Source organism: Rhododendron vialii, chromosome 5a (assembly GCF_030253575.1).
Source record: "Rhododendron vialii isolate Sample 1 chromosome 5a, ASM3025357v1".
In the NCBI taxonomy this organism is placed as follows: Eukaryota; Viridiplantae; Streptophyta; class Magnoliopsida; order Ericales; family Ericaceae; genus Rhododendron; species Rhododendron vialii.
The window spans coordinates 28,339,405-28,363,648 of NC_080561.1; the positions used below are offsets into that span (position 1 = coordinate 28,339,405).

Below are 24,244 nucleotides of genomic sequence, written 5' to 3' on the forward strand. Positions count from 1 at the left end.
TTTTATTCACGTCACCGTACACTCTGAGCATGCATATTCAAATAATAAGATCTCTCCCAAACTTGATGACCCTAAATGGAAAACACTCTTCAGTTTTTAAGTCTAACAAAGAACACAACCAAATAGCAAATTGTAAGCAACGCATAAGATACACCATCATATATTTTTTTCATGAGACCATTGTCAGGACAAGAGGCATGATCATTTACACAGAAAATTAAAAAATTAAATAAATTTCGTTTTGTCTATGTCCTAAAAAATATTCATCAAAAGGGGGGAAACATGGCTAAAAACATGATATACAAGAGGAAAGTAGGTTGCTGTTTACTTTTCCTACATAGTTCAGATTTTCCATCACCACTACACCAAGTCTCGCTCTACTAATTTAGGTCACCATGGAATTAGGTCATTCATCAGATAACCGACACACATAGTTACTACTTTGGTACGAAAAGATTAACAAAGTTTGTGGAAAAACTTCTGATAAGTGCTAAAATATGTATATTTTCGCCCTCCAATCTATATTTATTAGTCTTTTATTTTTGTTAACTGATTGTTATTATTTGTTGTTATGTATAAAGGTTGCTCGAGCTCGATTTTCAAGATTTTGGGTAAAAACGGAAGGTAGCAAAAGTTTTGGGTCAAAGCGCGAAGTAGATGAAACCCAAGGGCCTCTATGTGATTCTTCCCTTCAATGCCTGTAAAAAAAACAACTTTTTTTTACCCTACCGTCTACGTGGGAAGCAGCTTTTGAAAAAAAAAGTCAAAAGCAGCTTTAGCTTTTGGAAAAAACTAATCGGCAGCAGTTTTTGAAAAAAAACGGTCGGCAGCAGCTTTTGAAAAAAAGGGGGCGGCTGTCAGCGGAAAAAAATATAAAAGGGAGGACAGAGAGCTGCGAGAAGGAAAAAACGGAGGGTTGTCAGAGAAAAACACAAGCAGCGATCGAGGGTTAAAGAAAGAACAGGGCTGCAATTTCTCCCACTGTATTTTCAGTACACACTCCGACCTTTATTTTACAGTATTGATTTCTTCGAAGCTTTGTTTTTCTCTTTTAAGTTTTGTTTAGATCTCCGCACACCGGTAACTCGTATTGATTTCTGTTCTTTATTAAAGTTATTCATTGGTATTTAATTAATTGTTATTTTTTTGTTTATTTTTCATCTTGCGTAATAGAATCATGTTTCAATTTAGGGTTTCTTTTGTTTATCACATAATGATTAGTGAGTAGTGATATAGGTAGGGTCGCGGGGTGATTAGCACGCCGTGATCAGTTCGGGTACTGCTCTTTTTATCAAACAATGTAAAAATGATTTAAGATTGGAAAAATACTTCCCGCGGACGAATCTGGGCATTGTCGGAGCCCTTGTGAACGGGGGAATGGGGGTCCAAAACCCATTCTCCGCTGCGCATGGGTATACGGCGACCCTAAGGTTTCGCATCTTGCGGGGTATCTTTTCAATCCAAAATTGAACATTTTTAAGAATACCAAATTGAGCAGGTTGATCTGGACTGGTTACGAGTGCTATGAACCCTACGACTGTACCTCTTTTTAATTATTTGAAAAGAAAAGTTATTTTTCTTAAGTTTTAGTTAATCTCAAACAAAACAATAAGGGGTAGCTACCTAAGAGCTAATTTTAATTCTACAACCCGAATTTTTAGTCAGCATACATCACCGTCTCTGTGGATTCGACTCCGGACTTACCGGATATTATGCTGCGTCGATCTCCGCCCTACGCTTGGGGCAACCCATTAATTTAGGACTAGGAAATCGGTCAAGCATTTTTGGCGCCGTTGCCGGGGACGGTAACGTGTGTTAAAGAATTCGGGTAGTTAGTTTTATTTTTTATTTTTATTTTTTCTTTTTAATTTTGTTTGAGCCATCATAGGTAGAGGTGCGCAATCCTCCATTGTAGGAAAGCAATCACCACTAAAGCCTAAGTACTACCGAGACAATACCAGGCGTCTCGTAGCCATTGAGAGAGAGCCGAAAGTAATCGTGGAGGGAGAGTCTTTTAGTGGTGATTCTTTTGATATCGGTGCTCTTTTTGTTGATTTAATAATTGAGCCACCAATAGCAGAGCCACCGATGTCGATGCGTGCACACATGCATCCTGAGAGGACCACTCCTCTCAGTCCAATAGTTTTACCAACCGAGACGGTGGAAGCACGTAATGCTTTCACCATTAAACCTGGTACACATAATGCCCTTCCCTTGTTTCATGGGAAGGAGAATGAGGATCCGTATGAGCACGTCCGTCATTTCGAGGGCTTGGTGCGCACCCTGGCCACCACTACTCAGTGGGAGAATGCTTGCCTTAAGCTTTTCCCAGCCTCGCTCAGGGACAATGCAGATAAGTGGCTGCGGATGCAGAAGCCACAATCTCTCACGACGTGGGCTGCTGTCCGAGATTTATTCTACAAGAAATATTTCTCGGAAAGTAAATCGAAGTACCTGACTCGCCAAATCCAATCGTATAAGCAGAAAGAGGGCGAGTCGTTTTTAAGGTGCTGGGAGCGGTTCAAGGACTTGTTGTTGTCCTTACCACATCATGGTTTCATGAAACACCAGTTGGTGTCATTTTTCTATTTGGGCTTGAATGTTGCTACGGTCCAACAAATGGAGTACCTCTGTAAAGAGGAGGATTTTCTAGATAAGTCCCCGGACGATGCGTGGGACTTTCTCGAAGAGTTGGCCGAGAAGCACCGAAGTTGGGAACCTTCCGACCTCGGTGATAGGGCCATGGCTGCACAGGGACCCAGTGGGTCTGGCATTTTTCCTTCTAGTGTGCGAGAGCACAATGTCCAGTCTCAGCTGGACAAGATGGCTAAACAATTAGAGGACTTGAAGCTTAAGCAAGTCCATCAGGTGAATGAGGTGAAAGTCGAAGAGGTGTGTGCGTTATGTGAGTGTCCGGGGCATCTTGTCACTGCTTGCCCCGCATTTCCCATTGTCAAAGACGCATACCATAGTAACCAGGCTGAGGTGAACGCACTTAACCAGCGTTGGGATCCTTATTCAAATACCTACAATCCAGGGTGGGCCCAAAACCCACTTTTGAGTTGGAGGGATCAAAAAGCCCCGGTGCAACCCCAAGCACCACCTCAGCCACAAGTTCAGCAATTCCGGCCTCCTCAAGGCCAAATGACCCAATTTCGTTACCCACCTCAGCAGCAGCAGGGGTTCGGTCCTTCATCTTTTGGACCACCCCCAGGCATAAACCATCCCCCGCGGGATAAACAGACTGATGAGATGATGAAGGCTCTCATGCAGTCTCAGTTAAGCTTCACTGAACAAACCAAACAGGCAATTGGTGACATTAGGACCCAATTGACCCAGTTGACGGCGGCAGTTGGACAAATCCAACAGGAGAAGGGAAAGTTTCCTTCTCAACCTTTAGTCAATGCCGCTGGTACCCATTATGTGGGCGATTCTTCTGGCCCAAGTAATCCGAATCTCAGTCTGGAAGATGCTAAAGCGATCACCACTCTCAGAAGTGGGAAGGTGATTGACAAAGATTTGCCCCCAAAGCAGAAATCGGTGCCACCCTCGGTGCCGGTAGCTATTCCAGCAATCATTCCAAACTTGGGAAGTGTTCCTGAAGTAGAGAAAGAGGCGGAATCTCCTGAAGTGGTGGTGCCTGCAACTGCGGCCCCCACGACTCCAATGCCACCCGTTGCTCCATATCCAAATCGCTTGGTGGCGAAACCTAAGGTCAATGTGAACTTTCAAATGCTTGAATTATTCAAGAAAGTTCAGTTTCCAATCTCTTTGATGGAAGCCATTGACGCAATTCCTCAGTTTGCTAAGGTTTTGAAGGATCTATGCACGTCAAAGCGGAGAACTAAGGGTCAGGACAAAGTGCTTCTGACGGAGCAAGTGAGCTCCATTCTCCAAACTGAGATCCCCACCAAGTGTAAAGACCCTGGTTGTCCCACCATCCCTATAGCGATCGTAGGCCAAAAGTTTGATAAGGCTTTGCTGGATTTAGGAGCGAGTGTCAACCTGCTCCCCTATTCAGTATACTTGAAACTTGGCTTAAGCGATTTGAAAGCCACACCGGTCACGCTGCAGTTGGCTGACCGGAGTGTGAGAATTCCAAAGGGGGTGGTGGAGGATGTTCTAATTCAAGTGGGCGAGTTTCTTTTTCCAGTCGACTTCATTGTCCTGGATACATGCCCAATACCAGAGGTCTTTGAAAAGACTCCTATCATCCTAGGCCGTCCATTTTTAGCCACCTCCAGTGCTGTCATGAATTGCAAAACTGGACAAGTCCAATTGTCGTTTGGGGACTTGAAAATGGAGGTGAATGTTTTCAACGTGGATAGCCGGGTTGAGGATGATGAGGAGATATATGAGGTGAGTTTGATCGACACGCTGGTACAAGAGCATGTCGATAGTGTGTTATACAAGGATCCTCTGGAGATAACCTTAACCGCCGAGGAGGCGTCATTTTTAGATTCTCCAGATGTAGGAAGTTTAATGGAGATGCTTGCAGTGGAGGATGTGTGTGGCGCCGCTTGGAACCCAGTTCTTGAGCCGCTGGGCGCCCCATTTCCTACAGCTTTCCCATCGTCTGTCCAGCCACCTAAACCAGAGCTAAAGCCTCTGCCGGACACACTTAAGTATGCCTTCCTTAAAGGCGATGATACTTTTCCGGTTGTGATCTCTTCATCCCTTGAGGAAGATCAAGAGGCTAAGTTGCTTACCATGTTGAGAAAGCACGTGGGTGCGATAGGCTGGACAATAGCAGATTTGCAGGGTATTAGTCCAACGGTGTGTACACACCGCATTTTTCTAGATGAGGATGTGAAGCCTACTAGGCAACCTCAGCGTCGTCTGAACCCCAATATGAAGGAGGTGGTTCGGGCTGAGGTGCTGAAGCTTTTAGATGCGGGTATTATTTACCCGATAGCCCATAGTGAGTGGGTGAGCCCAGTGCAGGTGGTGCCTAAGAAAGCAGGAGTGACCGTCGTGAGAAACGGCGAGGGCGAACTAGTGCCGACCCGTGTTCAAACCGGGTGGCGAGTTTGTATCGATTACCGGAAGCTCAATGCGAGCACCCGGAAAGACCATTTCCCTCTCCCATTCATTGATCAAATTTTGGAGAGGGTGGCTGGCCGGGCATTCTATTGCTTCCTGGATGGGTACTCTGGCTACAATCAGATTGAGATAGCCATGGAGGATCAGGAGAAGACCACCTTCACGTGCCCTTATGGTACGTTTGCCTACCGTCGCATGCCCTTTGGCTTGTGCAATGCTCCCGGAACCTTTTCAAGGTGCATGATGGGAATTTTTAGCGACATGGTAGAGAAGATCGTGGAGGTGTTTATGGATGACTTTTCAGTTTTCGGGGACTCGTTTGACGAATGCCTCGAGAACTTAGGAAAGGTCTTGCAACGGTGCGAGGAAAAGCAACTTGTGCTTAATTGGGAGAAGTGCCACTTCATGGTGACCCAAGGGATTGTGTTAGGACACATTGTCTCATCCAAGGGTATTGAGGTGGATAAGGCGAAGATTGATTTGATCGCAAATCTTCCCACTCCAAAGTCTGTAAAAGACATTCGATCTTTCCTCGGTCACGCCGGTTTCTATAGGCGTTTCATTAAGGGATTCAGTGCTATCTCCCGGCCGTTGTGCCATTTACTGTCAAAAGACACGCCCTTTGTATGGTCCGAGGCGTGTAAGGAGGCTTTTCAGACATTGAAGCGGAGTCTCACTACTCCGCCGATTGTTCAGCCTCCAGATTGGAGTTTGCCATTTGAGTTGATGTGTGACGCCTCCGACTATGCAGTCGGAGCGGTTTTAGGGCAGAGGCGAGGGAAAGAGCCATGCGTCGTTTATTACGCGAGCAAGACGCTAAATGAGGCACAAATGAACTACACCACTACCGAGAAGGAATTGCTCGCGGTGGTGTTTGCCTTAGACAAGTTTCGGTCCTACTTGGTGGGTTCGCAGATTGTGGTGTATACCGATCATGCGGCCTTGAAGTATTTGATGACCAAGCAGGATGCGAAGGCTCGCCTTATCCGGTGGATTCTTTTGCTGCAAGAATTCCACCTTGTGATTAAGGATAAGAAAGGGGTTGAGAATGTAGTAGCCGACCACCTGTCTCGTCTGGAGTTTGAGGACCCCACCTCTCATCTCCCCATTGTGGATTCTTTCCCTGACGAGCAGTTGTTCGCTGCTAATGTGTGCCCATGGTTTGCAGATATCGCCAATTATTTGGTGACTGGGCAAATTCCACCCCATTGGTCCACAGCTGAGAAGCAGCGATTTTTGAGAGAGGTCAGGCAATATATTTATGATGATCCATATGTGTTCAAGTATTGCGCGGACCAGATAATGCGCCGGTGTGTCCCCGAAACTGATAAAAGGGGAATTTTAGAGTTTTGTCACACCGAGGCGTGCGGAGGTCATTTCTCCGCAAAGAAGACCGCCGCCAAGGTCAGTGAGTGTGGTTTCTTTTGGCCGAGTCTTTTTAAGGATGCATACGTCTTTTGTAAGTCGTGTGACCGGTGTCAGAAATTAGGCAAGGTTGGCCCGCGGAATATGATGCCCCTACAAAACATTTTTGTGATAGAGGTCTTCGATTGTTGGGGTATTGATTTCATGGGCCCGTTTCCGGTGTCATACGGTTATGAGTACATCCTCCTGGCGGTGGATTACGTTTCCAAGTGGGTTGAGGCAATTCCCACTAAGACCAGCGATTCTAAGGTCGTGCTAGAGTTCTTGCGAACTAACATTTTGTCAAGGTTTGGCATGCCACGTGCCATTATCTCTGATCAGGGCACACACTTTTGCAATAGGTCTTTTGGGGCGTTAATGAACAAGTATGGCATCTCTCACAAGGTGTCTACTGCTTATCACCCTCAAACCAACGGTCAGGCTGAGCTAGCAAATCGCGAGATTAAGGGGATTCTAGAGAAGACCGTGAACCCGAATAGGAAGGATTGGTCACTTCGGTTGACTGATGCCTTGTGGGCCTACCGCACTGCTTACAAGACCGTGTTAGGTGCTTCACCCTACCGGCTTGTTTATGGTAAGGCCTGCCACTTGCCCGTTGAGATGGAGCATAAGGCCTATTGGGCCATTAAGACGCTAAACGCGCGTTTACCTGAGGCGGGTGCCCATAGGAAGCTCCAGTTGTGTGAGCTTGAGGAAATTAGGAATGATGCGTATGAGAGTGCGAGTATTTATAAGGCTAAGGTTAAGGCGTATCATGATAGAAATATTCAGCGCAAAACCTTTAGTGTTGGTCAGAAAGTGTTACTGTATAACTCGCGCCTTCATTTATTTCCTGGTAAGTTGAGGTCCCGGTGGGACGGTCCCTACGTTGTGCATAAGGTTTACCCGAATGGTTCTGTAGATATTTGTGACCCGAAAAATAATAATATTTCCAAGGTTAACGGGCAACGTCTAAAATCATTTTTGGAATATGTGGAAATAGGTGAACCTGATGAGGTTTTGGTCGATCCTGTTTATTCGGATGACCCTGTTGTGTAGCCGTTGGGCTACGTTCCGACGGGTAGCTTTCGCGTACCACTGTCTTCACTAAGAAGTGGACCCGGCCCCTAGCAATAGTGGTACCCATCATTGACTTGGGTTTTGGGAATAATCTTTGTACACTCGTTCTTTTATTTCTTGTTAAAAAATAAAAAAATAAAAAAAGTAGAATTTGGAAAAGGGAAAAAATTAGCATAATGGTTTGGTATAGCCACCTGGTCAAAGCTATGTATGTAGTACTTAGGAGGTTGGGTCTGACGGCAGGCACGTAGTTAGCAGCGAGAATTCTGTCTGAACCATCTGACTTTAATGTCCAAACTCTGTGGAGATTGCTTCACAAACGGAGTGGTGGGTAAGGAATCTGGAAGCCCCAGAGGGAGTGACAGCCTATTAGATGATGGCACTACTTCTCAAGATATCGTTGAATCCTATGCATACTGTCCTTCCAACAAATAGGGAAACACAGTCTTTGGCCAGGGAGAAAAGTAGTACCCGTGTCTTTTGCGTGAAGAAAGTGGATGGTTTAATTTTGTGTCTTTTATTTTATTTCTTGCTTTGTTTATTTCTTTTAGTTATTTTTCTTGCTGTCTTGGAGGCTAACATTTTTGCAGATTGTTCGATCCAAGTTGGGGGGTCTCCCTCTATCTATAGTTTACTCTGCTTAGCCCTCCTTTTCGAGGTGATATCTCTCCTCTCTTTTATGTTTCTGTCCTATCGTTATTTTTCATGCTTTCAATGCGGACATTGACTAGTTCAAGTTGGGGGGAAGGATCACTTTGTTCTTTTACTTACTTTTATTTTGTCAAAAAAAAAAAAAAATAGTGGATTTCTTTTTGCATGAGACTTGAAAGCTGTCGAGATTGGCTTGCGATTGATTGAGATATGGTAGTCATTCTTTTAATATTGTGGTGGCATTGTAGTTCTTTTTACTAGCTTGTCGCGAAGAATTTGTCATGGCATTTATTTTTAGCACATTTGCACTTCACGTCTGTTTGGGCTTTGGTTACTTGTGAGTTGTGACTTGATTATTCTTGATGGCTAGTTTAGTGGAGACTTATGCCCCATGTGAGTTTAGAGCCTTATCTTTTCTTGGAGTGGTGTCAAATAAACTCTTGTTTGTCATAAATAAAAAAAAAAAATTCGTTGTTGATCTCATTATTTTTGTCGTCAAGTGTTGGAAATGTTTTGAATTGCCTACTTATCTCTTGGATTTAGAAAGTTGCATGGTTGTGTTGCCCATTGGAGAGGATTATAGGCCATCTTTGCTATTTAGAGCCGGTTCGTTTCTTCATTCACACATTTATCACTTATGAACCAATTTGAGCCTCGTGCATACAACCTTTTTCTTGTTGAGCTCCACCATCTATATTGTGTCTTGAGAATGGTTAGTTAATAATGTGAAGGTGAATTATTGAGAGGGGGATGAGTGGAATTGTGAATTGAACTTTGATTGTTGGTGATCTTTCCCATTCAAAAGAGAAAAAGAGAGAGAAAGACAAAAAGGAAGGACACACCAAAATTATTGTAGAAGAAGAAACATTTGTTCTTAATGTGAGATTGTATTAAAGAGTTAGGGAGAGAAATATGGTGAAGTTGAAAAGAGAAAAAGAAAAAAAAAGAAAAAAAAAGAAAATAAAGAAAGAAAGAGGGAACGCATCGTTATATTTGTCCTATGTGAGTTGTGGTTAGTTTATTCTCAGACACTTGAATGTTTTACCCTAACCTTGAAATACTTTCTCTTACCTAACGTTATAACCAGAATGAAAGTCCTATTTGATCCTAGGGGCAATGGGCTGTGAATTGGTGGATAGAAAGAGTTTTCAATACTTGGCATTCCGTTCATGAGATCGTGTATCCACTTTGTAGAGCTTTCTTTTTGTGTCAACTTGTGCAGAGCATTTTGCTTTCAGTTACATATTTCCGACTGCACATATTGAGAGTAATATGCACCTTGTTTCGAGTGATTTCATTTGTTGAGTGCATGACACGGTGAGATTTGAAGTCGAGACTCGGTCCGGAGAGAATTTTTGATTATTTTTCACTAGTAACCGAAGCCCTTGTTCACACACGCTGAGTATAGGTGCCATGACTTATTTTTCTGACTTGATAGTATCTAGAACTGTTTATGCCCATTATCTCATCGCGATGGCTTCATATTCTTTGCTTGAAATATCATTAAGCCGTCTTACAGGTTTTTGGGGTTCATGTGAAAAGTATTCACAATGTTTGCGGGTGTTCATTGCTGTAAACCCTCACGAGACTCCACTCGTCCTCTGGGGATCGCCTAGGGGTTTAAAAGGCTTGTTGCACATGCTAAGTGCAATCGTGAGTCCTACGAAAGTGACATAGTTAGAATTTATTTATTTTTTATTATTCTCTTTGCTCGAGGACTAGCAAAATGTAAGTTGGGGGGTGTGATAAGTGCTAAAATATGTATATTTTCGCCCTCCAATCTATATTTATTAGTCTTTTATTTTTGTTAACTGATTGTTATTATTTGTTGTTATGTATAAAGGTTGCTCGAGCTCGATTTTCAAGATTTTGGGTAAAAACGGAAGGTAGCAAAAGTTTTGGGTCAAAGCGCGAAGTAGATGAAACCCAAGGGCCTCTATGTGATTCTTCCCTTCAATGCCTGTAAAAAAAACAACTTTTTTTTACCCTACCGTCTACGTGGGAAGCAGCTTTTGAAAAAAAAAGTCAAAAGCAGCTTTAGCTTTTGGAAAAAACTAATCGGCAGCAGTTTTTGAAAAAAAACGGTCGGCAGCAGCTTTTGAAAAAAAGGGGGCGGCTGTCAGCGGAAAAAAATATAAAAGGGAGGACAGAGAGCTGCGAGAAGGAAAAAACGGAGGGTTGTCAGAGAAAAACACAAGCAGCGATCGAGGGTTAAAGAAAGAACAGGGCTGCAATTTCTCCCACTGTATTTTCAGTACACACTCCGACCTTTATTTTACAGTATTGATTTCTTCGAAGCTTTGTTTTTCTCTTTTAAGTTTTGTTTAGATCTCCGCACACCGGTAACTCGTATTGATTTCTGTTCTTTATTAAAGTTATTCATTGGTATTTAATTAATTGTTATTTTTTTGTTTATTTTTCATCTTGCGTAATAGAATCATGTTTCAATTTAGGGTTTCTTTTGTTTATCACATAATGATTAGTGAGTAGTGATATAGGTAGGGTCGCGGGGTGATTAGCACGCCGTGATCAGTTCGGGTACTGCTCTTTTTATCAAACAATGTAAAAATGATTTAAGATTGGAAAAATACTTCCCGCGGACGAATCTGGGCATTGTCGGAGCCCTTGTGAACGGGGGAATGGGGGTCCAAAACCCATTCTCCGCTGCGCATGGGTATACGGCGACCCTAAGGTTTCGCATCTTGCGGGGTATCTTTTCAATCCAAAATTGAACATTTTTAAGAATACCAAATTGAGCAGGTTGATCTGGACTGGTTACGAGTGCTATGAACCCTACGACTGTACCTCTTTTTAATTATTTGAAAAGAAAAGTTATTTTTCTTAAGTTTTAGTTAATCTCAAACAAAACAATAAGGGGTAGCTACCTAAGAGCTAATTTTAATTCTACAACCCGAATTTTTAGTCAGCATACATCACCGTCTCTGTGGATTCGACTCCGGACTTACCGGATATTATGCTGCGTCGATCTCCGCCCTACGCTTGGGGCAACCCATTAATTTAGGACTAGGAAATCGGTCAAGCAACTTCATACCCTCTCGAGAAGATATTGCTAGGTATTAGAGCATTTGGGTTGCATCTCCAAGTAACTTTTTCCATAGAGAGAAAGCCAAAGTTGTACATGTCTGCTTTACTTGTCAACCACCCTCTTATTGCATGCTCTGGTGCCAGGTAGGCACTGAACCATCAAAATGTAAATATAAATTCAATATTGTACAAATTGGAAACAAACACAATGGAAGAAGACTTAAATCCAAAATTCAATAAGGAATGTTCTTGTGGGACTATTTTACTTTCGGTCGTGGTTTGATTTTTTGAATTACATAGAGCTTTGGTACGGGTAGTATGTAGCATGAACTCCTACAAATGAAGGCTGGAAATTACTTTCACATATCCTCCAACAATACAAATTCAAGACTCAATCTGCCTACATGGTTAGCATTTTAACATGATCGAAATAGCATGATAATGCTTATCATTCCAATACTAAGGGTACCGTCCGCAAATGGTTTTACATTTGTGGGCGGTACAAAGAATAAAAAATGAAGCTCAATATAACATATCACCTACATTTTTGTCCAAAACGATCATATACAAGCACAAATCCAATTTGTTCAACTTGCAAGTTTTATAGGCTCTTTAAAGAGGCTAACAATATTAAGTCCAATTAGTCCCACATTACCTCAATTATTGCCAAAGGAGAGTCAAATAATTCATAGCACCATCATCAACTGCAACTTCACTGCAATATTAATATAGTAACATAGTCATAGCATTAGATCAATCAGACTATAAGATATAGGATAAAATTAAACACAGTTCTAAAAATCCAAAGCTATACAAAGCCATGACTTTGGAAGTTATCAAGGACCCAACAATCTTATACAAAAGAGATATCACAAACTATAAACTTGTGTTCCAGAACTCAAAGACCATTCAAAGCCCTGACTTTTGAACTTACGAAACTTATTAATTTGAGGTAAACAAAACTGTGAACTAAGAAACAGAATTTCTCTTCAGCGGCCCAACAACAATCTCACACAAAAGAAAAGTTATGAATTTTTATGTAAACAAAAAAAATATAACACAACCGCCATTTAAGAACCAAACCCAATTACAAAATACACAATCCAACCACACAGAAATCTGATCCCAAAGCAAAATCAACCAAACACAACAACAGTAGAAGAAATAAATTCAACAAAACATCCATGAAAACACCAAAAGCACCAAAGAACATGCAAAGGATCTCCCAAAGGCAGAATCATTCATAAGAAAACAGTACCCTAAACTCATCGAGCAACTCAAACAAACTCGAGCTGCACAGAAAAGAAGCAAAATACAGCAGGAAATTGCATCGCGGATAGCACTTAACTGGAAAAATGGGTAAAGCATACACATACCAAGCCCTAAGCGCACACCATGAATCGTAGGAATTGCTTCGCAAATAGCACTCACCGTGAATCGCAGTCACAGGCACAGGAACGATTTGAGGCAATCCAAACCCTAAGCGTCGTCAACCAAGCGATGGAGTATGCAATCACTCGCACAGCATCAGATGCACGGCCGAGAGGCCTGGGTTCATAGGCGTAGCATCGTCCAGAAGAATCCAGAAGATGAATAGCGACAAAGAGAGAGAGAGAGAGAGAGAGAGAGAGAGAGAGAGAGAGAGAGAGAGAGAACCTGGATCGTTCCGATGTTGAAGATGTGAGGCACGTGGCTCAGACTGGTCTACAGTAGAAAATATACGGTTCAGATCCAAACAGCATTCATTTGTGCCCTTTGACGTAAATACCCCCGAACACAAAACTACAACCCATCCACTCCGGGGGCCTAATTGGAAAAATCGAACCAAAAATTCCAACCCTTTTAGCTCTCTTTTATTAACAGGTTAGATATATATATATATATATATATATATATATATATATATATATATATATATTTGGTCCCCAAAGATAACCCTTTCGTGAAAGAAAAAATATTTGACCGCCAAATAGGGGCCATTTGGCGATGAAATTACGCTTTCGGCGTTGCAAAATGGGTACCTTTGGGGTTGAAAATATTTTTCCCGTCGCTAAGTTGGTATAATTGGTAAGGAAATAATTTCATCGTGGAAATTATCAAAATAGTGACAAATTTATTTTTTCATCACCAAATATACTCATTTATCGATGAAATTTAAACCACTTTTTCATCACCGAATTTTTTTTCTTTTTCTTGTAGTGTTGTAACACCCCGAATTTTGGGTACGTTAAAAAGACAATTTAATGATAAAATCTGTAACGCCCTGAATTTTGGGTACGTTAAAAGGACATTTTATTCATAAAATCAAATGGAGTCTGGCTCGTTATTACAACAAAACTCTCTCAAGAGTTCAATATTTACATAAACGGAGGGGGATTCTAGGGTTCCTAACTACAGCTCCTCAGCTCCTCTATTCTTGCCAGCTCCTCAGCTCCAAAGCCTCCACGGTGATCTGCTAACCCTGATTATCTACAAAATCTGACACATTATACCAGCGTCACCACCGATATAATATGTCAGGGTCACCAAAAAGGCAACACCGTGAGCTACAAAGCTCAGCAGAGTAATCCCATACCCGCTAACTCATACTTACAAACAACAGGAATATAATAACACATTGATTTCCACATGATACATATATACGCAGCTTAACAATGACACATCCACATTCGTTAATTAACTATCGTTGGTGTCCAAGATTTCAGAGTTTTCTCCTACGCGACTCATCGTAGACCGTGTCAACATTTTACAAAACAATTTTTCAAAAATCATTTGTTTAACTCACACAATATTGCATTGGCTCCGTACCGCGGATAACCAAGCTACACACCCAACCTCACAATGGTTCCGTTTTTCCCGGATCCCATTGGAACACACACAAAACACACTCCACACAATGGGCTACCACGTCCGGCCACATTGCGGTTTCCAAAACATTTCCTTTCAAACCAAAATTTGTTTTTAACACACCCAACCTCGGTTCCGCCGCGCCGGTCTCCCGAGTATCCTCACAATGGTTTCGCCGCGCCGGGTTCCCATTGGCACACAATTGCATTGGCTCCTCTCCGCGGATAACCAAGCCATACCTCACCATGGTTCCGCCGGTCCGGGTTCCCATGGGAACGCACACAACCTCACAATGGTTCCGCTATTCCAGATCTCCATTGGAACACACACAACCTTACAATGGTTCCGCTTTTCCCGGATTCCCATTGGAACACACACAACCTCACAATGGTTCCGCTATTCCGGATCTCCATTGGAACACACACAACCTCACAATGGTTCCGCTATTTCGGATCTCCATTGGAACACACACAACCTCACAATGGTTCCGCTTTTTCGGATCTCCATTGGAACACACACAACCTCACAATGGTTCCGCTATTCCGGATCTCCATTGGAACACACACAAAACACACACCACACAATGGGCTACCACGTCCGGCCACATTGTGGTTTTCACAATCCATGCAATGGGCTACCAAGTCCGGCCACATTGCGGTTTTCAAAACAGTTCAACCTTTTTAAATGTTTCTTTCACACACGCACACAACTCACATAATGCTACCCAAAGCTGGTCATTATGTTGTTTCAAAATATTTTCTTCCTCGGAAAACATTTCTTTTAATTAACCACACCCTAGGTGTCATGTTTACATACAAAGACTCCGTGGTAGGACAAACGTAAGCAAGAATCATCCTAACAAGATCATCCAATTCTATATTACTCATCACGCTCAATTACTACTTATAGCATAACGCCATATATACGGACGCCTTTGGAGTGTATCACTTATGCTTTATTCAAAGCACAACGCCACATGTATGGACGTCTTTGGAGTGAAATCACTTATGCTTTATCACATACCACAAGTAATACAAGCAACTCATATACGCATATTCATAACTATCTTAAAGATCAAAATACGAATACTTCTAATCAAACGATAAGTACATAAAGATGAACTTCATATAATTAGCGGTTCAAAATAACAACGTTATACTTGAGACGGAAAGTAAATAAAGATAACCTTCTTTATACTTAGGGAAGTGAGTAGAGGTATTCTACCTTACTTCTTGGCGGTAGTCGGCTACGGAAGGTTTAGTCGGCTACGGAAAGTACGTCGGTGGTCGGGCGGAGTAACTTCCTACGGTGGTCTCCGGTAGCTTCGAAAGAGAAAGGTTTCTCTCGAAACTTCTACTTGACTATTACTACTACTACTTTTGGATCGAGGGGTGGTCGAGTGGCGGTCTAGTGGCGGCCTAGGATGAGTTTCTTGAAGAACTCAAGAACTACTCAAGAACAAAGAAAGAACTAACAAGAACAAAGAAAGAACAAAGAAATTCTAGAGAGAGAAGTTGTAGAATGGGAGGTGTGAGTTCAATGCTTGGAATGGGGTCCTATTTATAGGAAAAATCTTGGCTCCCTCTCCTCTCACAAGGCCGGCCCCCCTCTCTCTCTCTCTACCTCACACTTTGACACTTGTCATGCACTTATGGAAGATCAAAGGCTAAACCCTAGGTTTGCATGGCTAGGTTAGGCTAAAAGGTAGGCTTGCATGGCTAAGACTTGACCTTGGATGGGATTATGGGAGATTTGTTTGGAAGATTTGGAGACAAAGGTACAAGGTTCTTGTTTAAACAATTGAAAGTTGTACAATGGGGAGTTATGTTTGGTTAGGAAGAATACTACCCAAGGATTTGAAAGGATATGGAAGATCAAGGTAGTACAATCCCATCTCCTTCTTTCCTCCTTCCTCTCTCTCTCTCTCTCTCTCTCTCTCTCTCTCTCGGCCCATCTCTCTCTCTCTCTCTCGGGTCTCTCTCCCTCTCTCTCCCTCTCTCTCTCTCCTAGTACTACATACACACACACACACACACATATATATATATATATATATATATATATATATATACATACTACACAAATAAAATAATAGGTACTTTGTACTTTGAGCCAAGGAAACTTAAAGGCTAAGTTTCTCCTACTAACAAATAAATAGGCACATGTCACTTTAAATAAATAAACTAGGGTACTTTTAAGAATATTAGGCCTTAAAGGCTACTAATGCTAATAAGTACTTTCAAATTAAAATATGGGTACTTCATCACATGGGTTTTTAAGAAAAAAGACTAGTTAAAAGAATAACTCTTTTACCCAATGGATAATAAATACCCTGGCTTTTATTATCCAATGGACAATAATAACTAGGGAACTTTTATAGTAAAATAATCAAGGAGTACTTTTAAGCATGTGACAAAAGCCCTATATTAAATATAGGTGTGGTACCAAGTACCTCAATTAAATAAAAAGACTAGGATTCTCTCCATTAAAATAATAATAAAGTACAAGTCAAATCAACTTTATTGGAAGGTTCCCTAGTCACATCGGTATTTTATTTGGTCAAAAGACTTTATTACCCAATGGTTACTAACTTCCCTAGCGGTTATTACCCAATGGATAATAGTTTCCCTTGCGGTTAATAACCATTGGACAAAAGAGTACAAGTACCTTTTATTAAAATAAAATTTTGAAAAGACTACATGTACTTTAATAATAAAAAGTTTTATTATCCAATTGACAAAAATTACCCTTGCGGTTATTAACCAATGGATAATGGAGGGGTGGAAGAATCCCCAATAAACAAGGAATAAATGTACTTTGCACAAGTTTTTATAAACCATTAAAATACTATATCTTGTACTTACCAAAAATATTTTAATAGGAGGCCTATTGTCCAATGGATAAAGATTACCCTAACCATTATGGACCAATGGGTAAAGACAAAGGTTCAAAAGTTTCAAAAGGTCCAAAAGGTTCATCTAGTAACTAAGTAAGTCGGTTGCTTGGTTCCTCCAAGCAGTCGGTTGGAAATTAACTAAATTGTTCACGTAGGGTTTCTAGTCGAGACCAAAATCTAACTACAACGAAATTTACAAGAAAACATATAGCCACCCAAAAGAAAATAAGTAATTCAAATAAAATTCAAATTTTTAACGAAATTTTTATTGACCAAAATTCAGGGTCGTTACAAGTGTAGTTACAAATCATCCAAGTAGCCCACCGAGTCGCACCGAGTTACCCCAAGTTAAAGACGAGTCGCACCATCATAGACCATCCGGAGGCCAAGGCTCTGTCTTCGTCAAGACCCAAGCAACCTGGACCGCAAAACCGACCTCAACGTTCATTATTTATTTTACTCTCATTTTTGTTGTGCGTTTTCCTCGTGCTACGGAAAATACACTAAAACACGTGTGGGACAAGACACCACGAGAGGGTGCGTCACAGGGAATAATAGCCGACCACGTGGTAAGTACGGAAGCACCACAAAAGGAGCATCCGAGGTGGTGTACATGGCAGCACGGCGGCACCACATGAGGGTGCGTAAGGCTGAGCAAGGTAATTAATCAAGGGAAACGTATAGCAATGCACGACACGATTGACGAGCAAATCGTACGGTCACGTAGTCTTGACCCGAGCTAAGCCAACCAAAGAGATGGGCGGCTGAATTGATCCAAAATATTCTGGAATGAGTTCCTTACGTGATAAGGACAGGTCCTGCAAATAAGGGAATAATATATTCTGCCATGAAGGGCAGCAGTAAGAGTTATTATATGAAACGAATTCCATATTAGAGGAGTTTCCTAACGAGAGTACGACTTTGGCTTATTAGGGGAGAGAATCCTAGAAAGGCTCGGTTTTCTATACGGGATAGGAAACCTAGGGCGACAAGGATGCTTGGAAAGCAAGTCGTGAGAAGTTTATAAATTCAAGGTAAACCTAATAAGAGAGGCACGCTTTGAGCAGTAATGTAGACACCCCAATTTAAACCGCTTGAAATTTCTTACTTTGTGGCTTTTTGGCCCCACGATGATGAATATGGATTGATACAAGTCTCGGTAATAGTGGAATCTTGTTTCTTGGACTTTTAAAGATCAAAATCAACTCAATAAATTGGGTCCCAAGCGCTCAGGACTTATTTTCAAAAACCCAGATTTTGCTCACTCCCGAGCGCTCAGAAGTTTTACTTCCGAGCACTCTTATTCATTCCTGAGCGCTCAGGTCAACAGAATTTTCCATTGAAATTTGAATTTCTAGTTTTTTCAGCAGCACATGGCTATGTTTCCTTCAAATATTCAGTCATTGCTACAGTGTTATTGACCTGAATGATCAGAGGGTTAAATCATGTTGTTTTATGTCTCTAAAAATACTTTTATATTGTTTTATAATTAAAATTCAATTTTCCTTGGCCTATAAATAGCTACCTCAATGCTGCATTTTAGGCATTTAGAGGAGACCACGAAAAATCACACTCTGGCTCTCTTACTTTCAAAAGAAAAATCTCCCTTTGCAACAAAAATCAATTTCCCAAAATTTTGTCAAAAACCAAAATGACTCCGATCCCGTTTCAGAAAAATTCGTGAATCTTAGGAGCTGTACTCAGTCTTAGTTCCTGAGGTTTTCTCATCTCCTTCCATTTTCAGTGTAATGACCCTGATTTTTGATAAATAAAAATTTTGTTAAATATTTAAATTTTATTTTAATTACTTGGATTTGCTACTAAAAATTTCTTTTTAATTTTAATAATCCGTCATAATTAGATTTGAGACTTATAAAATTATATCTTTCACGCCGAGCAATCTAGTCATTTTCTAAAAACAAGTATGCTTATAAAAGCACTTGTATATTTTCCTAACGAGTTAGATAAAATCTTTAAATTATATTTCTTGGCTAGAAATCCTACTTGGCAAGTAGAGTTAGTTTCCAACCAATTAGTTGGAGGAACCGGACCACTGATTCACCTAGTTACATTACCCTAACCCTAATTGGACCTTTTAGACCATATTTGAGCCTTATGAACCCCTCCAAACCCTATAGGACCATTAGACCATAGGAGTAATCATTTTTACTCCCATGACAAGTCATTTCAAACCCTAATTATTACCAATATTCCTTTACCCCTTGGTCCATAATTGTTAGGAGAATTTTTGTCCCTTGGTTAATAGACCTTTGACTTGCCAATAAGCATGACAAGACAAGTCATACTTGGAATCTCATCATTTTGCTTCCAAATGAAGCAAGGCTAGCTTTGCATGCATGCACACCTATGTCCTAGCATTAAGCCTAATTATCTTAGGTTTTACTTTCCTAGATGAATATATACATGTACTTATATACCTATATATGTCTATACATAGAACAAGAGAGAGAGAGAGAGAGAGAGAGAGAGAGAGAGAGCCGGATGGAGAGAGAGAGAGAGAAAGGCCGAATGAGAGAGGGAGGTGGAGTGTGTGATTGTGTTTTGGACACTTACACAAGCAACCTTAATAGCCCTAAGCTTATTTACTACATGCTAACCCATTCTAGTCTTCCAAAGTACAAAGCTAGCCCATGATTATATTCTTTCTTGCAAGAAACCTCCCCATAGACTTGACAAGCCAAAAACCCTTCATGATCAACCTAGATTTGGCCTAGAATGGAAATGACAAGTGAAGGAAGGCTAGGATTTGATTTAAGACTTGAAATGACAACTCAATGGAGCAAATCCATGGGAGGAAGGAGAGAGAGGGGGGCCGGCCATAGAGGAGGGAGGAAGAGCTCAAGTGTTGGCTATAAATAGCACCCCATGCCTTCCACTCAACTCACACCTTCACTCATTTGCCATTTCCATTTTCCAGACAGCTTACTGCCCTTCACAAATCTTTATTTTTCTCCTGCTTAAAGTAGTTTTTAGAACCAACTCCCTTCGGGAAAATTGTAGAGCACTTCGAAACCTTCAAGTTAGACCCAAGAACCACCCCAATCGGTGAAGAAATGATAAAGATATTGGCATCCGAAGTTCAGTAAAAATCTCGGATTTCCATTTCCAGACAGCATACTGTCTCCTCCTTTATCACCATTTTTCTCCTACCTAAAGTAGTTTCTAGGATCAACTTCCTTCACGAAAGTTGTAGAACACTTCGAGAGCTTCAATTTCGACCCAAGAACGATCATATTCGGCCAAATATTGACCAAGTTACTGCAATCCAAAGTTTGGTCCAGATTTGCGAGTTTCACCGCCCGTAAAAATCTTCCAACTAGCTTATTTGGCCCCGACTAGTTTCGGATCAAGGTAGATTAATCTTACTCACTATCTCTATGTATAACGTAGGATCATCTTAACTCCTATCTCTAAGTATAAGCCGAATATTCTTGAGTATTTTCTTAAGTAGATAAGGTTATCTATTGCTTTAAATGCTATGTGCGATACTTGTATGCATGAGAAACTTGAAAATAACTTTCTTTAAAAAGATGAAAAGGAAGGGGAGTATGTTGAATATATTGACTTTATTTTCCGAATAAACATATGTTGCTTAGAATTTCTCAAAAGAAAGAAAGAACGGTTTTCGAAAGGTAGAATTTGACACTTGAATAGAAGTATTCGTATTTTGATCTTTAGGATGGTTATGAGCATGATTATTAATATAGAATTGGATGATCTAGCTAGTTTAGTTTCAAGATTACAATGAATTATTTATGTTTGTAAAAAATCCTACCGCGGAGTCTTTGCATGTAACGAGACACGAGAATCGAGAAAGTAGAAACATGACACCTAGGGTGTGATTAATGAAAGAAAATATTTTTCGAGGAAGGAAATATTTTGAAACTACATAATGACCGGTTTTGGGTGGTGGCATTATGTGAGTTGTGTGCGTGTGCAAAAGTAAGATTTGTGAAAAACCCAATGAGAACCCGGAGCGGCGGAATCATTGTGGGGATATTCGGGAACCCGGAGCGGCGGAACCGAGGGTTTAAATTTCGAAAACCCCAAATGGGAACCCGGAGCGGCGGAACCATTGTGGGATACTCGGGAACCCGGAGCGGTGGAACCGAGGGTTTTGGATTGTGTGCGTTCCCATGGGAACCCGGAGCGGCGGAACCATGGTGAGGTATGGCTTGGTTATCCGCGGTACGGAGCCAATGCAATCGTGTGCCAATGGGAACCCGATGCAGCGGAACCATTGTGAGGATACTCGGGAACCCGGAACGGCGGAACCGAGGTTGGTTGTGTTAAAAACGGATTTTGAAAATGTTGATTTGGTTATGAAAAGTGAAAATGGAGACACGGTCTACAATGAGTCTGGACACCAACAATACTAGAATAGTGAATATGGATGTGTGATTGTTACTATTCATCGTATTTGTTAAACCTGCTTGTACTCTGTTGATTTTATGATCTATTGTTTGTAAGTTAAGGGTTAGTGGGTTTGGATATTCTATTGAGCTTTTGTAAGCTCACGGTTTTACCTTTGGTGACCCTGACATATTATATTGGTGGCGACGCCGGTATAATGTGTCAGACCTTATAGATGAACATGGTGAACTCTACGCCTTGGAGGCCCTTGGAGTCGAGAAGCTGGCCAGATTGGAGGAGGAAGCGGAGTAGTAGATAGAAACCCTAGTTTTACCTCTCCTGTTGTTGATTAAGAACACTCTTTGTGAGAGTTATGTTGTAATATTGAGCCAGACTCCATTTATTTTGAAATGAAATTGTCCATTTAACGTTCCCAAAAATTCGGGGCGTTACATTCAGAGTCCAACCAAGAAGCAAAGTTCCTGTCTCAAAGGTAGATTTTTTTTACTTTTTCAACCAAAAGGGCTAATGTCCTTCTGAGGGAGATCATTCAGCCCACTCCAGTCCTTCATACTAGATATGTGATTGAATGATCTTGGCATAAAAATCAGGACAAAAGAGCTATAAATGAAGCTTTCAAAGGTGTTCTGCAAGCTCTCCAGAGCACTCCGGAATACTCCCGAGCTCTCTAGAGTGATTTTATCCATGTTTCCCACTTTTATGCTAAATATTCAAAAGAAATGAAGGCTTCATGGATCCATATGCTGCTCTTTTATGTTTTTTTTTGAAAATGATGCGGATTTCCAGCCATTTCCAGAAACATTTACATTTTCTTAAAAAAAAAAAAAAGGAGTAAGCAGCAGGATAAGGCCACATTTTCCTTAGAAATTCACTTTTAATATTCTTGTTAGCATATAAAGTACCTTATATAGTATTTTCAGTGCCTGTTCAGTTTCTGGATTCAATGCAATGGAGCAAAGTTTCTGGATGGCCAAGACCGGTTTTTGACAGTCTAGAATTATTTGTTGAGCATTATGAACATTATTTCATAGCAATATTATTTCTCACATTCCAAGTATGTCTACGTAACTGTCTAACCGGAATTTGCAGAACATGCAGCAGTACTCCTAAGCGCTCAGGAGTGCAATCCCGAGTGCTCGGGAGTGACCTCAGAAAGTGGTCCCCATTTTTCATGCATCATTCTGTATCTTGCAACATCTTAATAATATACACTAGCACATGTATACACGGATTTACTTGATATATTTTTCACTATGTGCTAATTGCTCTTGTGAAAGATAGACAATGCAGCAAAAAGTATTTTCAAAAACCCCGCAAATGTTTAGTAAAGACCAATTTTAAATCAGCCGAGGGAGGTGCCGTAAAAGTCTTCCCCGCTCGTAATATGGCTTATGAACCCAAAACAATCTCTGATTTTCAAATTCAAACTATCATTTTCAATCAAAACTGTTTCTCGGATGGCGAACCTTAAATCCGGGTGGCGACTCTTCAATTTTTCAAATCAAAAAATATTATTTTTTGGACCGCCCCGATCCACCCGAGGCTGCGGTAGCCCACAAGTAACATAACTTTCTTTCTTCCTTACGAAATTAGGGTTTAGTACGACACTAACTTAGGCATCGAAGGGTCTTTGCCGATGAGAGGCAGAGGTGTGGTCACCATGTTTGTGTTGCAGGTTTTAGGGTTCAGGCGAAGCTGTCACATGTGTTTTTATCTTAAAGAGTGTGGTTCCAGATAACGAGGATTTTTCCCTTTACAACTTTTTTTGTGATTATTATTATTATTTTTTTAGCATCAGATCAAAACTTTCAAATTTTGAATGGACTAGGGAGGGTATAGTTAAGGGGCGTGTAAGCTGGCCCAGCCATTCCAGACCGTCAAACCAAAGAAAAAAGGGAGAATTTTTGGGAGGTCTACTATAGCATGTTTCTAATCCCACTAGTCCACTTTTAAAGTTCTTAACCCCTCTAGTTCACTAATAATTCTAATGACAAAACTTCCCTATGTAAAAGAAACAAGAGCCTTGTTTGGCTAACAGAAAAAATGTATTTTTCTATTTTTTTCGATCTTGTTGCAACCACGGAACCACCACCACCACCACCACCACGCCAACATATAATGTTATATGTGTGGCAAAAATTTCTATTCTCTTTTTTTTTTAATTCCGTTTTGAGCATTTTTTTTCTTGAACCCGCCACCCCTTAACATATAACGTTATATGTGAACAAAAATTTCTCTTTTTGTGGGCAGCGTGCCCGGAAAAAAAGGGACGGATCGATGAGCGCGCTTTTTAGGTAGACGAGCACTCAATCAGAGTCGCCACTTGGGTTTGAAGGTCTGACACCCAAGGAACCGAACTTAAAACGCTCGCTGCGCTGTTTGATTTTTGAAAAAGGTGAAGGTACCAGTCCGTCATAACCATATCTGGGTTCGGGAGCCAGGTTACGAGAGGGAAAGGGTTTTAAGACACCCCTCTCGCCCAATCCGGAGATAGATCTCTACTTAGACATTTGCGAAAATGTTTGTGATTCTATTTGAATAATCAATTCTTTAGCCAATTAGGGCGGGAAAACAATTTAATAGGGATTAAGACCGTAACACTTTGCAAGATGTGATAAAATAGCATGGATAGATGAAATGGCGAGAAATAAATGAGATAAAATCCAAAACTGTGATAAAATATCAAAACAGTACCTTTGTATGTATTTGTCTAAAGCAGTGGCCAACTTGCATGCATGGATCTCTGTGCGTGCAAGCTAACCATCGCGCGACAAACCCATACAATCGTGCGCAAGTTGATATCCTTTCAACAGGTTGTATTTTATCCCCTTTTGGGTTTTGGAATGACCAGTACACACACAGGACAAACCAAACAGTTTATAG

The 24,244-nt window shown here is 41.0% G+C and overlaps 1 protein-coding gene across 1 annotated transcript; it reads left to right on the forward strand.

The window, feature by feature from the left end:
• Positions 1–1,842: 1,842 nt before the first annotated feature.
• On the forward strand, positions 1,843–9,754 carry LOC131327771 (uncharacterized). The gene is made up of 2 exons (XM_058360904.1): positions 1,843–5,910; positions 9,698–9,754. Exons 1-2 carry the CDS (start codon positions 2,089–2,091, stop codon positions 9,752–9,754), a joined length of 3,879 nt encoding a protein of 1,292 aa, XP_058216887.1. The 5' UTR covers positions 1,843–2,088.
• Positions 9,755–24,244: the final 14,490 nt, after the last annotated feature.

Bases quoted from the DNA above. Each gene is read 5' to 3' on its own strand.
- LOC131327771 (XM_058360904.1), top strand. From the start codon at position 2,089: ATGTCGATGCGTGCACACATGCATCCTGAGAGGACCACTCCTCTCAGT. The intron at 5,911-9,697 runs GTGGTGTTTGCC...GCCGTCTTACAG, and splicing joins CCGAGAAGGAATTGCTCGCG to GTTTTTGGGGTTCATGTGAA.